This window comes from Gavialis gangeticus, unplaced genomic scaffold (assembly GCF_001723915.1).
Source record: "Gavialis gangeticus isolate Ggan-Ray unplaced genomic scaffold, GavGan_comp1, whole genome shotgun sequence".
NCBI classification, from domain to species: domain Eukaryota; kingdom Metazoa; phylum Chordata; order Crocodylia; family Gavialidae; genus Gavialis; species Gavialis gangeticus.
In genome coordinates this window covers 67,929,153-67,947,210 of record NW_017729034.1, presented here as the reverse complement: position 1 = coordinate 67,947,210, position 18,058 = coordinate 67,929,153, and the positions used below count along the sequence as shown (strand labels likewise).

Genomic DNA, 18,058 nt, shown 5'->3' with positions numbered 1-18,058 from the left:
GGTCATGCCTGACTAACCTTACTTCTGTCTATGATCAGGTAGTACACCACCTGGACAAGGGAGATGAAGTTGATGTCATATACTTGAATTTCAAAAAGGCCTTTGACTTGGTCTCCCATGATGTCCGCATGGAAAAATTGGGGAACTATGGCCTTGACAACTTAATGGTTAGGTGGCTAACAAACTGGCTCTGAGGCAGGACCCAGAGAGTATTAATAAATGGAGCTGAATTGACATGGTGCGTGGTGACCAGTGGCAATCCTCAGGGTTCAGTACTTATACCAGTGCTTTTTAACAGGTTCATTAATGATTTGGGTTGGGTGTTAAATGCGTACTGGCAAAGTTTGCGGACAACACCAAAATGTGGAGCAGTGCGGTCATGCTGGACGATAGGCTGGGGATATAGGCTGACCTAGATAGTCTCAGAAGGTGGGCAGATCAAAATTTGATGAAGTGTGGGGGAGCATCTGTTCACCACAGCACCCCAGGGGAAGACAAGGAATAACCTTCACAAATTGCTAGAGGATCACTTCAGATTTGATATAGGGAAAACTTTATGGTTTGAGTGTCCAAGATCTGGAACAGACCTCCCCCAGAGGTGGTACAGGCACCTAATCTGGAAATCTTCAAAAAATGTCTGCATACTCACCTTGCTGAGGTCATTTGACCCCAGCAGTCTTTCCTGCCCAAGCGCAGGGGGGCTGGATCTGATGATCTTGTGACTTCCCTTCCAGCCCCTACCATCTATGAATCTATGCCTTGCCAACCCACAGGAGGTTGGGGACAGGTTCACCAGCCTGGGCTTCCCCAATTGAGTTGGAACTATCGGTGGCATATACCTTACCATCCTTCCTGCTGCGCACCGTGGCTGGGAATTCATCAGTCGGAAGAGCTACTTCTCAATCATCCTTCACGCAGTCATGGACCACCATGGCTGTTTCATGTATGTAAAATCTGGCTGGTTGGGCAGAGTGTACAACACCAGGATATTTAGGAGCTCCCTCAGTTGATGGAACATAGAGAGTTTGCTCCTGGTCTATATGACATCTAGGTTGAGGGGAAAACTGTAGTGCCACTACTAATTGTGCTACCCACTGCACTCATTACTGATTAAGTTGTTCACTGGACCTTTGGATATCCAGAAAAAACTATTCAACTACAAACTCAGCAACTGCACAATGGCTGTGGCATGTACTTTTGCCATTTCAAAACTCACTGGAGGGAGCCTGAGATGCTAGTGTACACAATGTACCTTGTTTCGTGATCTTAGCATGTGTACTGCATAACAACTGTGAGGCCAAGGGCAGAGCCGCTTGCCCAAGCCTCTACCCCTGCCGTAGGAGGTGGAGAGGCTACCAGCTCCTGCAGGAGCCATGCTTGCAAATTGACAAAGGAAGATCAGGGATTTGGCAGACCACTTTTGCAGACTCCTGGCTGGGGGGTGATGAATCATAGACTGATGCATTGTAGCCAATTAAACACTATCAACCAAACTCATGCCTTTGTGTGGTTGTCTCCAGTGTAGACAGGAAGCACCGGCAGGGGAGAGGATGCAAGGTGGGCATTTTAGTGGCAGGTGGTAGATGTTCATCCAGGTGTCAATCCCTGTCTATAGGACTGTGGTTTGAGGAAGCTGGTTTATTTCAAGCTCTGGGCATGGGACCAGATATGCTGGTCCCTATCACTTTTTAGTGCCACTATTGTGTTTTTGGCTAGAAAGATGGCTGAGGCAGTAAGTGAGCAATTAACTTAAATGGCATCAATCATTGCCTAACTGAAGTAGGAAACACAACAGAATGACAGATATAGAAGGCATAGTGACTGGTCAAGATGCCCCTGCCAAAAGCCAGTGTTGGTTCCCTGTGAGAGGGAGGAGGGAGAGAGATATGCAGGAAAGAAGGAATACCATCTGTGAACAGCTCCTCCTTATCCAGCTTTTTCCCTGCCCAGTTTTTTTAAATAGTACAGCCATAATTCTGACAAAAGGCAGAATTTTTATTAAACAAAACAACAGAAATGTGGAAAAGGGCCAACAAGGAAACAGATGTAACATGGTAAACTGATGCAATTAAAAAAAAAAGAAGCAGTAAAAAAAAATTAATGTTTTCATGAAACCCATTACTACCCTATGAATATGAGCATGCCACAGGCACTTTGTGGCCACACCATATGCACACAGCATGTCCCCTGGCAGCTATCTCCCAGAGGATATTTCAGGCTTCAGGGTCTTGCTTTCTGATGGCTGGGGTGTGCTTACTCTAGTTCCTGCTGCAGGGGGGATCCCTGTAGAACACTATAGGCCACTGACACTGTGTACCCCCAAGAGCCAGTAGATGGTTCCACTTGTGGTTGAATTGCTGGGTGATACAGAGTGCACCAAAGATACTCTCTGTCTGCAGGTTCAAGGCAGACATGAAGTGATTCATAAACTCCTACTCAGCCCTCACTGTCTCCCTGAGCAGCTCCTGCGCTCACTCAGAAATGGCCAAGTATTGCTTCTCAGCCTCTTCTTGCCACCTGGCAAGCCAAGTAGTGGTGCACTGCAACTCCTTGATCCTGTGCCTGACCCTGGCCAATATTAGTGTCAGTACACTCTCTGTTCTTCCTTTCACTGCCTGGCTCTGCAACCCAAGAGTGTCTGCATACTTCCATGGTAGCCAACATGTTAATCTTTGTGTGACCATAAGTCTTCCTTTGTCTGGGCATGGAAACCAGTCTCTGACTGCATCCTTGCTTTGTTATCTGGTCCAGAGGTGCTGTCACAGGTGACTGGTAGGGAAGAATGGGTGGGGCACATGCTCCCCCTGAGATTGGTCCCCGACTTGGCATCACTCAGGACAGGGCAGTTTTTTTTGCTGCATGGGCCAGTAGCATGTTGGAAGGGGTACTAAGCTGCAGCACAGAAATATAGGAGTGGATATGGGGCTTTTGGCCCTCCCCCAGGCCCACCCCCGGGCCCACCCATAAATTGTACCCCCCCAGACTCAGGAGGCAACAGTAACCCTTGGGTGCCATTGCCACCTTTTGGATGTGTCTGGCATGAAAGTAGAAGAGAATGAACAAGAGCTCTTTGTTTTCTTTGCTGTTGCTCTGACAGTTTGAAGAACTCCCCAACAAAGTTTGAACTTGCAAGACTATCAAGCAAGCAGGCAGGCTCATTTGCCCTGCAGACTCACAACATGTTCAGTCTCCCCTGTGCTCCCTAGGGACCCAGGGAACTGAGGGCATGCTTGAGTAGTGATGGGACAATCATACATGGAGCAGAGCCATGGGGTACAGCCAATGGCTGTGGGGGCTGTGACCCATAGCGGTCTAGTTGAGGGTAGCAAGGGTGGGCTGCAGAGTGTGGTCTGTTGTGTTGGGACCCCCTAATGCCCCTTGTGTATCACGGCAAGACACCAGGATCCCTGGCCTATGTCACCCTAATCCACCTGGACAGGCATGCTACAATAGGTCATTGGTGCAGCTGGCTCATCCCTGGAACATCAGGGAACATTTTGACCACCTTGCATATCGAGACTGGGATAGAGGAGGCCATCGATCTGTCCCTTTCATAACTGCCACCCAATAAATCACTAAAGCTACAAACAAATGGCTGCTGAACATGTCTTGAAAATGCAACGGGAGTAAGCATCATCCTCCCCTACCCACTCCTGCCTTGAGCAGATCAGCAGACCACTGCTGTTAACAGAGATTGACCTGTCACCAGCCGTCTTTTATGTTCTACAATATTCTTTCATGGATGTGGACTGCAGCCACCTGCACCCCTCTCACCTCACATGGACTTAGAACCCCAGTCCATCCTGTGACCTGTCCTTTCTCCACTCTCAAACAACCCTGGGCTGCACAAAAATGTAGGGGGCAAGAGGGTGCACGGCTTGACTTTTGGGGCTGGTATCAGCATTTAGCGGATTCTGGAACTGTACATCCAATGCTGTAGCTGCTTCTAGGAGAACTTAAACAGTCCCAGTGGTCTGCTCTGATTATCCAAGCAGTCTGCACCCAGTGATTTAAAAGCTGCCTTATTTCTCATTCCTTTGCTCATGTGCTCACTCAATCACTACACCAAATGTTTTTATCCTTATTGTGTTGCTTACCAGGGGAAAGCATCAATCACTGTCTAACTGAAGTGGGACCACAACGTAATGATGGTTAAAAACTGCACAGAGACTGGTAAAGATGTTCCACTCCAAAATAATGTCAATTCCACCAATCACCTTTGCCTACAGTAGGGCTTTTGAATACCTCAAATTCATATGTGGGATTGGGGGAGTGGGACATGGCGAGTCATTTCCCCAAATGGTTCTAGCACAGGCCGAAATTGTAATTCTCAAAACTGAACACCTCCAAACCCATCTGCAATTCTGGCATGCCACTTACCATCCACAGAATCTATCTTGCTGTGGGCTGGGTCTTCTGGATCACCAGGTCCGTGTTGGGAGATGGCTGGAGATATGGGGCAGGGGTGTGAGAGGAAGTTCTAGGCCTTCATCTGAGCCTGGGCCCACTTTATAGTCCACACAGCTCAGGCAACTAGCTAGCCATGACAGGATGGGCTTTGTTTGCCTCTCACTATGAGAGATGATCACAGTTGCATTGGAATTCTCGTCACACTCCTGGACGGCTACCTGAGCTGGCCACATCAAATATATTTTCAGACCTGACCATGTCAGTGACCACAAAGATGTGGAAGAGTGCTTTGTAGTGGGTGCACATGACCCAGCATGCACCGGCTATGTAGTTGCTGTCCCATGTTTTGGTGAACTGCTGTCTCCATACCTTACACTATGAACAGTACTAGAGTCATTCATGGTCATGACCCCAGGCTGTCATTTCCTTGGTTATCCTCTGATACGCTGTCTTGTTTTAATGGCATGACTGGAGTGCCCCCTGATTCTCAATCTTATTCCAGATGGGGATGAGATCATCTACCTCCTCTTTGGTCCAGTTGGTACCACGGTTGTTCATGGGGCTGGACTTAGACTTAGAAACCATAGTTCAGGAAGGGTAGATGGGTGAGTAAAGCTACAGAGGTCCTAGATGAGTTGTAAGGGTTCTGGAAATTCCCGCATGGGTGTATGGGGGAATGCAGGTCCTGGACAGGTCTGATGGGTTCTGGCATTTCCCAGTACAGTAGTTAATGTTGTTCAGAGAATGTAGGCTCGAATACGAATTTGGATATGTGGCCGGTACAGAATGGTTGGCAAGTCAGCATATGGGGCAATAAGTAGGTAGGGGTGGCCACCTGGGGCCTGACACCCAGGGCAGTAGATTTCTGCAGTCAGGAATGGAACAGCCAGAGTTCAAAAGGGTCCAGGACTAGGGCTGAAATGGTGCCTTGTGGGAATACGTGGATGACTGACTGCTCTACCAGCCCTATGACAGTATTATGAGGACAACCATATAGACATCCATCTTGATGTCATGGGCCAAACTATAAGTAAATCTTGTTGTAACATCTTTTGTTAAGGTGAAAAAGGAGTTTTTGTTTTTTAAGTTAATAGGAAACTTTTAGAACAACTTTGTTAACCAAAAAGGCCCATGGCACAAGTTCATTTAAAGGCACTATGGGATCTAATCCCCAGACCCAACAGTCATGACTCCTATCATGCTACACATGCATGGCAGGAAGTGTAATGTTTGGATCAGATCATAATAGCACCCTTTCTACTTATCAATGCAGGGAGAACCCAAGGTCACAATCCTGGGCTGTCCCTGGATGTGCAGTTTGAAAGCTGGGTGCCTGCAGGTCCAGTCCTGGGGTCAAGAATCATCTGATTGTCAGCTCTGATTAGGGACCACACTGAGGTCTTGAACCTGCCCCAGTCCAGTCAGGGGCTAGGGCTAGGGCCAGAGCCGACAAGTGGGTGCTTGTTGCCTCCCTGGGACTTACTATGTGTTCAGTTTGAGGTACCATACAAACCAGCCATAAAAAAATATGGCATTATACCTTATTTACTCAAATATAAGATGATTTTTTTTTCCTCAGTCAGCATGGGGAGAAAAGCACCTCGTCTTATATTTGCATATGAAGCAGAGGTGGGAGCAGGCAGCTGCTGCAGCTCTGACTCTGGCCCTGAGTCTGGGTCAGGGCCAGAGTCAGTCAGGTTGACAGCAGTCTCCTGCCCACCCCCGCCATTTTCCCTCTGCAGCTTCTGCACCTCCCCACACCCAGCCCCTTCCCTCTCCCTTACTGTCAGGCACAAGTCAGCTCCAGCTCAGGTTGGGGTCTGAGCACATGGAAACTCCTTCCCCTCCCAACCAGTCAGCAGTGCCAGTACTGCTGCATTGTCTGTCCAGCTAATCAGCAGCTCCAGCACTGCGGCATGGCCAGGCAAAGGCTGAGTTTCCACATGTTGTGCTGTGGGATGGAGTAGCCTGAGCAGCATCTGACAGTAAGGGGGGAGGTTGGGGAGAGGAAGGAAACAGGCAGAAACTGGGGGGAGTTTGGAGGAAAGAGGCAGAGATGGGTGCAGGACAGAGGCTGTGGGGAGCTGGTGGGGTGCAAGTGGAAGGTGGGTGCAGGAAGGCTGCAAAGGTGGGACAGAAGGCAAGGGGCCACCTAACTCCTGACCTCCAGCCACTGCTTTCCCTGCTGTAGCAGTGGGAGGGGTTCAAGACAATCCTCTAATACTTAGATTCTATACCTGGAAAATTACAACAAATCAATGTTTTCCATGTACAGATTCTAATAATTTTGGGGTCACCTTATTCAGGGTCTTCTTATGTTCAAGTAAATATGGTATGTAGAATATTTTAATGTCTGGTTTGACATTTTGTGGCACCTTAAATTGGATGCATGTGTAGCATCCTTACCATTTATGCTGCAATTAACACAACTGTGGTGTAAATATAATGTATCTGGGACCTAAGTGTAACAATGGAATGTTTAATATATAAGGAAAACAAATGTAAAGGGCATTCCAATGTATATTTTCAAAGGCTAGATGTTGCTTAGTACTCTATATTTAACTTCAGGTTCCCAAGCACAACATGAAAACCTCATACTTCTATAAACTACTAAAAGCATAATTTAAGTATTTATATTTTAATTAATTAATTAATTTTAATTAATACTTTTATGATACTGTATATTAGGATTATACCAAGTGTTTTAAACATATTGTATCAAAACTATTTATGTAAGACAGTGTCTTATATCTTCTTTGGTATACAAACCATAAGAAATTAGTTCTCAAAAAGACTTGTAAGGTACTATGACACTTGTAAGTATGCAGTACTAATTTTACTTGAAAAATCATGGGGTAACTAAGGCAGACAGTTTAACAAGAAAATAATTTTGTTAAATCTAAAGAACAAGTAGTCAAAATCAGTATCCTTGTTTTCTTTTAAAAGTAATATTGCTTTCCTAAAATGTCAATTCAAAATTCTACTGGGAAACTTAAAAGAAGTTAAGTTTAACTTGTAAAGGGTGAGAGCAGTGCCAATGCGGAAGATCAATGCCATTCTACTCTCCTATCTGCCTCTTGTATGTCACAGATGTTTTTACATGATTATAACTTTGTATTTTAAAACAAAATATTACACTGTGGGTTTTTTTAGGTGAGAGGTCCCCCAGTTGCTGGAGCATTTAAAGAAAGAACTACAAAGCCCACAGCATTTCGTAAGTTTTATGAGCGAGGAGACTTCCCAATCGCCCTTGAGCATGATACGAGAGGAAACAAAATCGCCTGGAAGGTAAGTCAGGGCACAACTGTGACAGCCAGCTGCGGTTATTGAAGTGACATCTCATTGCCAAACAAAGTTGTCTTATAAGTAAATAAACTGGAGTAATTTCTTAGCAAATGGAAGTTGGTGGGGTTGCTGTTAGAGAAAGGCCCCCTGAGTCAGCCATCTACCTTGACTAACAATTAAATTATATGCTGCAAAAAAGAAGATGACAGAGTTGCTTTGCCTTAGAGAATTGTCTCCTGCCCAATTCATCTCTATTTTTATGAGGACCTGGCAACCCAGCCTATTTCAGGCAGTCCATCAAATGATGGAAGTGGCTGGATACAGTGAGCAGCAGCCATTTATCTCCCCCAAATTTCACCTTCCTGCAGGACACTTCCAAATAGAAGCTTTAATTACCTAAATGGATAGGTCAAGATTGCCTGCTCCCTGGAAATGCAGAGCAGAATACAAACGAAGGCAGATTCTCATTCCACGGCTGTACTCTCAGTCTGCAGCATATGTCAGGCAGCGTAATCGCTGTCATACGTGCCCCTGTTAGAGGCTGACCTCCACTGCTGAAACCATTACAGCTCCGACATTTCTCTGACAAAAGGTTAATTGGCTTCAAAATAAATGTATTGCCTAATGACTCCATTCTAATGCAGCTGTGTTTCTCTCTAAAAGGCTCAGTGATGTTATTTGTACAACTTGCCAATCTTTTAAGTAACTAGAGCAGGCTTTTAAATTTAATTTGAAAAATGAATGCTGATCTTTAACCTTCTCCTACTATTTAATTATTTTGGTTATCAAGAATTATTTTACTTTTTGTATTACATATAGAGTTAGAAGATGATTTTTTAGAAAGGGAGGAATAGCTGCATAAAAATGAACATAATATTCATGAAGAATATACTTCAAATTTGTAGAATGATTTGATTCGTTCATATCAAGCATGTTCCTAATATAAAAATTACAGCTCTGTTAATTTAGCTGATGGAAGAGGGATTTCACAATGTGGAGCCAGATTCTGCTATCAGTAAAACCATTGAGAGCAGGATTAAGTCTATAGGTTGGTAAATAAATCTGTGCAATTAATTCATGACTGGTTCAGATATAGGGTTTGTTTGTTTATTATATTATAAAAAGAATACTTGCAGTCTGGGAAACACAGCAGATAGGCTGCAACATTATTGCACATAACAAATTCCTGAACATAGGGAAACAGCTAGGTCTTGCAACAAGGAGAAGCTATAGCCATTCTCTCCACTGGAGCTGTCCTAAGTTCAGATGAAAAACAGAAAAATCTGATGTTGCTTCTCACAGATCCACAAACTGACTTGGCCCTACCATATACTAGGCCTCAGCTTCTTGGTTCATTCCAAAAACCATCACTAACCTCCTAAAGAGAGTGAAAGAGCTCTAGGCTGATCTGCACCATTTCTGCCTGTGTGGTTTACTGTCCTAAAACATGACAATCTCTGATCTCACATTTCCAGATTGAGACGGACAACCCTTTGCCCCATTTTAATTGTTATCTGGTATACACATTTCTATTTCAATGCCATGTTGATAGTGGCAGCTCATCTGCCATCCTGCTAATCTGTTCACTTACAACAAACCCACTAGCCAAATATGACTATTTAGAATAAATGGGTTGTTCCCAATGTTTGTAATATGTGCTGTGTTGGAATGAAATGGCCTTGGATATTGATCTTGCTAGGGTATCCCAACCAAAATCCAAGATAAGTTTTCTCATTGCCTAAGTCAGCCAACCTGTGGCATCCATTGCCTAGGTCAGCAAACCTGTGGCATCCATTCTACAAGTGACATGAACAGCCTCTTAGTGTGGCTTGCAGCAGATTGGGAAGGGGCAGGCAGCACTGTGGTACATAAGGCAGGGAGCAAAAAGCCTCAAAGGAGCAGATCAGTCAGGGAGCACAGGGCAGACAGCAAAAACTAGAACAGATCAGGCAGGAAAAGGGAATTAGAGTGGAACCCACGGTGAGTGTGGGGGCTAATTTGTGATGCGCCTGCCAAAACCTTTGCCCCCCCACACACACACTGCCTTAAGTCATATTTATTATGCTAGACCTTTTGGCTCACTGTATTTCTACCAGCTGAGATAAAATGGTTGCCATTCTAATATGGCAAGCAGGAAGTAGGAATGACTACATCCATTCATATTTGCCTCTCCTAGTTTGAATAATCTCATTTGCTGCACAAAATATTTCCATCTAAGTATATATTACTTAAGGCAGCACAAAAAGTTTATTCCATTCCTACATTACCAGCAGCATGAACCAACATCTTTGTCAGATGTTAAAACATTGGCAATAAGCAGGTTTTGACTTTTCATTCATCTCTCTCTAGCTGAGCTAAATGGTGATCTTCTATTAGGGAACAAGTGTGATATTTTTGTGAATGCTATGGTCACAGGTAAAACAATATGTATACAGAGAAGTTTGTTTTAGCTAATATGCACACTAATCTTCATCCTGCATAGCACTTATGGTTATGGTTATGTAGCCCGGGTACACCCAGCGGTGTGCCCTGTCCACCAGTGGAAAGGATGGTGGGCAGGCAAGAGTGCTAAGAGAGGGGCCTGCCACCTGGGAGCAGTTTCCTCTCCTCTCTACAGAGCCAGGCCGAGACAAAGTGCTCAACTATATGCAAATGTATTGCTACAATAAGTAAATATGAATAAGAAACATTAAATATTTACAGTAAAATTAGTATGTGACACCTTATACAATAACCTGCAATCAACATATTGCACAACTTCGAGGGACTGCAAAAACATGAACCAGGTGATTCACAGCATATGCAATAATTAACCCCCTTGCACAGAATAAGAATTAACACTTTCAAACAGGTAAGTCAAGGCATCAACACAATAAACACATATGAACATCAACTTAGATAAACCCATGTAGGTTGAGGTAGCAATACTATAGACATACACAGGCAGCAATACAGGTAAATTCCAAGAATAGACAATAAACACATATAGGCAGTGAAGACAGATAAACCCATATAAACTCCCTTAAGAAGTACCAATAACTATATTAACCTCTATAGTACAAAACAACAACAATCACAAAATATGGGGATGCACTCAGCATCCCACAGGGTGTTCCCTGGAGCCCCTCCCCTTTAGGGCCCCAGGATGTGGACACGCCCCCTCCCACAGTGGAGGAGGGTGGAGGCTGCAGACTCTCTTCTCCCAAGCCCACCTCCCCTGTGGGACCTGCTTCCCCAGCAATTCCTGCTCCCACTCTGAAGCAGCCAAGGCTCATCACTTGGTGGCCAGTCTCTCCGGCAGCACCTCTCTCCAGCAGCACTCCAGCCTCTCTCTGGCAGCACCTTTGGCTCCTCTCAATGGCCTGGTGCCCCGCATTGGGTACCTAGGGCACTCCCATGGGAGCCGAGCCCTTACTGGCTCCAGTTTCCCGGCCTCACACTGGGGGTTCTTTCCTTTCCCAGGCCCTGCTCTGTTTAATGCAGAGCCACACTAAAGCCAAGGCTAATTTGAGCAGCCTCAAGCTGTTCCCAGGGCCAACTCTCTGTGCGCTGACCTGAGCACCATGTGGGGCCTGAGCAGCCTTGAGCTTCTCCCAGGGCTGGCTCTCCATGCACCGATCCACGCACTGCCTACCCAGCCATTTGCCAGGTTCACAGGCCTAAGCCACCTCGAGCAGCTCCTAGAGCCTGAGCACCATGCACCGATCTGCGCACCATCGAGGCTCAGGCGGGGTCCTGCTGAGGACAGTTGTCTCCAGAGCTCCTCTCTCCTCACTGTCCCTCGCTCTCCCAGTGTGCCGAGCATGCTCTCCTTTTATACACTTCAGGGGCTCCACCCCCAATGTTCTCCAGACCTGGCAGGGCATAGTCTTGAAACAGGTACAGATTGCTCCTTGCCCCCTTCCTTTGGGGAAAGGGCATGGCCTTGCTTACCCTGGCTTGCTGCTGATTGGTGTACAGGCTCCAACAATCAGAATTGCAGAATCTCAAGCTCAGGACTCATCCAGAGCTCAAAAGGTAAGTCTGCTACACTTGCTTTTGAGCATGTGACTAGTCCTACATGAAAACTAGCCTGTGCGTGAAAGATCTTCCAAAATAAAGTAAAGTATGAATTTAAAATTAATTAATTATTACTGAAATAGAGTAACTAAATCCAAAATATATTAAACTAGTTAAAACAAAAAAATTATTCGTATTTGAGAAACCATATGTCCACATATTAAGTAACTCACAAATAGTTATTCTGCCTGAAAAGCTCTTGTAGAGTAACTTCATTTGTAGATAAGCCATTAATGTGCAGGTTGAGGCAGCATAGTATCTGATTTTTGTACAGTGTATGCTGATGGGGTTGTACCCATTTGAGAAACGTAGCCCATAATGGTCATATCTAGCAAGCCTTAAAAATGTGAAATCCTGTTTATGCAAAATAAGTAACGTTTGAAAATGTGTTCATTAAAACAGTTTAGCCAACATGTTTTTAAAGCGTTATTCGTTTTCCTAGTCTAGATGGGATGTAAAGTCACCTTTTGCTATGTAAAGTTTAGATAAATGGACTTGAGCAGGGAAAAGAATGGAAAAGTTCAGAGGGGATAAAGCCCAGGTATAAGTATGACACATTGTCTCCCCCATGCCATCTGATGTTAGTTTGCTTGTTGTCTTGCCTTTTCTTCTCTTCGTAATTTTGGTTTTCAAAATAGAAATTTTTTTTAAATGTTCTCCATATGCATTTTATGACAGATTGCAAACTCTGGCTGTGAAGACTGATCGGTTTCTAATCAGCTGGCCACACAATGCTATTTTCTGGCTTTTTCAATAAAAAGCAAAGAAAATTAGAACTTTGCTAAAATACTGTTAACTCTTACTTTATACTTTTGAGTTCACTGAGAGAAAGAACATCTTCTTGGGCATTTGACTTGGAAGAGTCTGTATTTCCACACTACACTATTTTTTGCATTACTGTTGTGAGTTCAGATAATGTTCTTTCCATCAAATAGAGAAAACTTAGATCAAAATATATTTATAATTAATACCAATAAACTGCTGTGTGCAAAAATAAGAAAGAAAATAGAACCTGACTTGAAAAAAATAACAAAAAGAGAAAATATTAAACAAGAAAACATACTTAAGCGTTGACAATAAGTATTAATACTTTTCATTCATTCATTATTATTTTAGCAAAGTTCTAATATTCTTTGCTTTTTATTGAATGAATATTTTCATTCATTATGCAACAATATTTTTAGATTGCTAAAATAATGTTAACTCTTACTTTATACTTTATACTTTTGAGTTCAGTAAGAATGTTATATATCTATATATCTATCTATATCTGATTTAGGTAGTCTATAAGGTGCATACCTACCTTAAATTCAAGTAGAAGGTATCCCTTTGCCCTTCTCAGCAGTCAAACCCAGAGCCTATTTGTTAATTATCCCCAAGGAGGAAAATTGAGTTCTTATACTTAGATTGCTAAAAGACTCATCCATTTAGCCCATTCTACAGACAAGTCTGAGATTTTGATCCCAATCTAAGCAACTGATCTACTTAATATGGTCCAAGAACTTCTTAAACCCCTTCAGGAAAATCTGTAGGATTTGCTTGTGAACTTCTTTGGCAAATGTCACATGATCAATATAATATTTAGAAATCTAAATTATGTCTTCAGTTTATACCCATTTTTTCACCTTAATTTTGAGTGAAGTTATATAAATATTAATGTTAAATAAAATGGATACAAAGTATAAACATTTGCATTCCAGGATAGAAAACATTCAATAAATGTGAGAAAAAAACTTTCCCTATAGGTAGGTTATTCCATAATTGTCTGTGGTTTTTCAAAAAATTTTCTTAAGCTAGTTCTGGCACTGACAAACAGATATTAATGATGCATAGAAAACTGGATAGTTTAGTACTTGACAGCAGTATGTCTGTTAATTTTGGAATTCACAAATAGTCAAAAATGCAATAATTATAGAAAAGCAATAAAAATATAGGTACTGTGTGTAATTGTTTAGGAAGCCAGCAATCTCTTTTAGCCTATATGTTTCATAAGTTTTTTAGAACTTGGTAAATATTCTTGTGCACAATTTCATATGGAGTTATGAATTATAAAGCCTCAGTCAGGTCTAAAAAGGACTTTCACTTTTAAATATACATTACTGAATTAAAAAAGGTCAGAATCCAATTAAACCTTTGACTAAAAAGTTGATAAAACCAGAGACCTGTCTCTGAATTATTAAGAATATATTTAAAATACAGTCTCTGCATATCCCAGCAAAAGTCACCAGAATACTTGAAAAATTAGAGTTATTTAGGGGGCAGGATTAATTATAAAAGTCATTACGTTCTGCAAAAAAAAAATCTGCCTTCAAAGGAATTTTAGTATTTTGAAGTGAATGAAGCAAACTTTTCTGTGAAGTAAGTGTATGAGTTGAGTATGATCTCCGCTTAAAAGTTTTACCAACGTAGCTTTGTTGGTGGTAGGTATGAGTTTATACCAACATACTTCTGCCAGCAAAAAGTTTAGTGCAGACACACATACAGTATCAAAAATGCTTCTGCAAATTTAACTTTGGGAGGAAGAGTTGCTGGATATATACATCAATAAGGTTTTTAAAGGTAGTCAAATCTGTACTGGTGTTCCCATTACATTCTAGTGCATAAGAGTAGTCCTTTTTCTTAGGTTTGTGTTGCTCGTGAGATGCGATCATTGCCTTCAGTAGAAAAATCTTGTAAAGTCATGAATATAGATTGTAACTATAATCTGTGCTTATAAGGTTAGTTGGGATACAGAACTTTTTTCTCTGAAGAGATGATTTAAAGTAATTGCATGACAAGGTGCACCCACTCTCAACTGATTTTCCCTATACATTGTTTCAGTGAGCCTTGTATAAAGACACAGAACAGATCTTGATGTGACTACTGCAGATCTCTTATCATTATGCGGGTGCCTTTTCCCAAATGCCAAACAGAAAAAAAAGCCTCGCTGAATATAGCACTTGTTTTTCTGCCAGAATGTCTTCTTCCATTCAGTAGAGAATAATATATCTTTAATATTTTTAATTTTTGTAAGTATTTTGGTTGGTATTGATCAACATGAACTAATACTTACTGACTTTATCCCCAACTGTTTTTTTAAATTAATTTATTAAGTGCTTTTCAAAGGTCTAATTACTTAAAAGCCATTAAAAATGAATAGTAATAAGCTAATTTTCCTAGTAACAGTCTCAGCACTACACTCATTTCCTGTCATTTGTGAAGTCAGATTTCTGGCAGCAAGAAGGGCATAATGTCTGCAAGAAATAACTTCTTTTTCTAAAATGAAAAATTCTTCTCCTTCCATTTTTTGTTAAGCATCCTTTAGCATATTTTTTAGCAAAATAAGTTTAAGGGATATTCTCTAGTTAAAAAGTAGGTTAAAAACAGGAAGGATATATGGATTCAAAGCTTTGAGAGATCATATACACCGGGTAGAGTGACAAATGACTGTTTATCAGGCTTAGACAATGTTAGTAATGGATACTGCTGAGATTGATGTTATTTCCTATTTAGGTTACCATCTTCATTTTAGAAGGGAAGTTAAAAATAAATTAGAGAAATTTTAGTATGATACTAAATTGAGCAGTGTTGCAAACAACAGTAAGTGAAGTAATAACAGTAACCCAGAGCAATGGTGAACTTAAGCATAAGATATGAAAAAGAGTTCTCTTTGGAAGAACAAATATTAAACAATATACCCCAGTAAAAATATTCAATTTAAAACAGAAATGTGGAAAGCAGTTTTGTTAAAAAAAACACAAAAAGAAAACAAACAAAAAACCCAAACAAACCAAACAATTACCTGTACTACAGTGGTAATAATGCACAAAATAATGGATATTTGCAATAAGATATGGCAGGAAAAAACGTTTAGTTGGGAGGAGGTATAAACACAGCAATAACATCTTCTGGCAGACAAATTATTAAAAACTAACAAATCTATTACACTAACTTGCTGAAGTTAATGCCTAAACTAATACCAGTGATAGTCCTTAATGCTGCAGTGCTAGTTTGATATTTCTTAGCCAATTATCCTCAAAATGTATTCTCTCTAATGTGCATGAGAGATTTTTTTAGAGATTTCCAAAAATGTAAATGGCATTTCCAATCTTTTAGCTCCAAGGTAGACAACCTTTTCTGGCTGCAGTGCAAAATGACCCACCTCAGATGGTAGGTAGATGGGTGTTGGGACCCTATCACTGGCATTGCTTGCTTGTCTCTGCAGCAGCACAGGGAAAGTGCCTGCAGAGAAGCCGTATATCTGCGGGCCAGACCCACAGGTTTCTCAGATGGTAGACTGCTGACCCATGCTCTGTTTATCTTCAGATTTCTGATTTTACAAAATTGATTGACCTCTTATCTTTGGCCCAATTCTTATTTAAATAAAAGCCTCTTTAAAACACTTCAGTAGTATAATGAGTGGCTGTAAATTATACCCACTTTAAGACCATTTTTCATCACCAGAATTGTGAAACAGGGCTTATAAACATTAAAAAGGGCAAAATACAATTGCATTGAAAATAATGATAAAACTTCCTTTGACCTCAGTAGCTCCAGATTTCCTCATTCAGAAGGCATAGTTTGCCTTTCCCCCCAGACCTTGAGCTGTATATAAGAAAAACCTTTTTTCTGCTGATAGGTTAGTCTTTGAAGTCTCTGATGATATTCAAGGAGTCCAATTGTGGTCAGCTGCAAGCCTTAAGATTTTAAGTCATGCAAGTCAAAATTAAATGATCAGTACTGTGTTGATGATTTGCTGAGTAACATACCTCATTCAAGCTAGTATATTACTAATAATTATATTTAGTATTTGTATAGTTGCTTCTTTATATTTACAGCACCTTGTACACATACATTTTTACAACACTTAGAGGACATTTTTAGAAAATGTTGCTATAAGTGACATGTACAATGCACATGGGAGTGGCTGAAAGGACTTAGAACTATCGGTTCCTAGAGTTACAGATGTCTTGGTTTTGGTGAAATTATCAAATAACAGTTTTTTATAAAAGTGGTCTTTTCAAACCTCATTTTAAAAATAATATCCTATGATCACTAAACACACTTAGATTTTTCAACAAAAAGAAAATCTTCATAATGTGCATAAATTAATTGCATGCTTAAAGCACTCATTAAAATTATTGACAGGCAGCGACTGTATAAACACCTGCAATTTTGTGTTGATTCACTGCTTGCTAATACTAATGTACAACGTGCTTTCATGGCTTTACTTTTTTTGTTCCATTCTCTTTACTTCTGGAAGGATGCTTCTTTCCATCTCTTGGCAGAATTGCTATTCATAGAGTGAAAAATGGAGAACTCTATCAAAACAAAGTGTTTTCACTGACATAACTGATCATTTCATAAAATACCACAGAATTTAAAGCAGCTATTTAGTAAAATGTGCCTGGTATGAATGTGCTTATCAGTTTAAAAAACACTATACTTTAAAATGCCAGAATGTGAGGGAAACAGTGAATTATGTCACAAGTTAAAGAGAAAGTTTTTTTGGTGTTATCTGTGATTGGACCAGCTCTATAGTTGATAAAGATGTTAAACAAGTTTAAGGCACAAGTACCCATCTTCAGGTCTAAGGAAAAAATGAAGGAGACTATTCACTATACCCTCTTCCTCTTTGCCACTTGTAGCTCATTGATATCCTATTCTCTGTACCTTCAGCTTATCATAACACACTATTCTTTTTCTTTCCATTGTGCTCATATTTATCATTCAAAAATGTAATAAAATGTCTCTTTCCCTCCTCAAATAAAGTCTTATTTATTAAAACTGTGACATGTGATTTACTTAACAGCTGAATAATTTGTTTTCCTTAAAGAGTAAAGTATGTTGTCTTGGAAATGCCCCAGATTTTTTGTCTTTAATAACAGCAAGTGCTAGAATTTGAATGCCAGTCTAAACCAGACCTTGCAAAAAGAAGTGACAGTTTACCTGATTTCTATAGTTCAGAGCTGCCATATTTCAATTATTAATTCCTCTGTGGTTAATTAATAGTCACAGCTTATCCTAGGATTCTAGAAAGCAGTAATCTTGTGGCAGCTAATTTACTGTTCTTTTTTTCTGCATACACAATTAAAGCCATCCCTTTATTTGATGTAAATTGCCATCTCTTGAAAGTGTACAGAATGAAAACCCAGCCATGTATCAGAAATAACTTTAATTTAAATTTGCTAAATGACCTCTGAAAGCTAGATGAAAGATTTTCTGCTGAATGGGCTGGTGCTCCCTGCCTGTATAATTTATGTGAGAAATTAGTGCGAATGGTTCACTTTTATGGAGCAGTGCTGCTTGTAGCAAGCCTGCAGAA

General features: G+C 41.1%; 1 protein-coding gene across 3 annotated transcripts in view; it reads left to right on the top strand.

Annotated features, from left to right (window-relative positions):
* Positions 1–18,058, top strand: part of PACRG (PARK2 coregulated) — a 649,143-nt gene that overhangs the window by 146,772 nt on the left and 484,313 nt on the right. For 2 of the 3 annotated variants that reach the window (XM_019526942.1, XM_019526941.1), the window contains one exon: positions 7,564–7,698. The exons of the other annotated variant lie outside the window; for it this stretch is intronic. In XM_019526942.1, the coding sequence (XP_019382487.1) occupies positions 7,564–7,698 (135 nt within the window). The remainder of the gene's footprint in view (positions 1–7,563; positions 7,699–18,058) is intronic. 3 annotated transcript variants of the gene reach the window in all.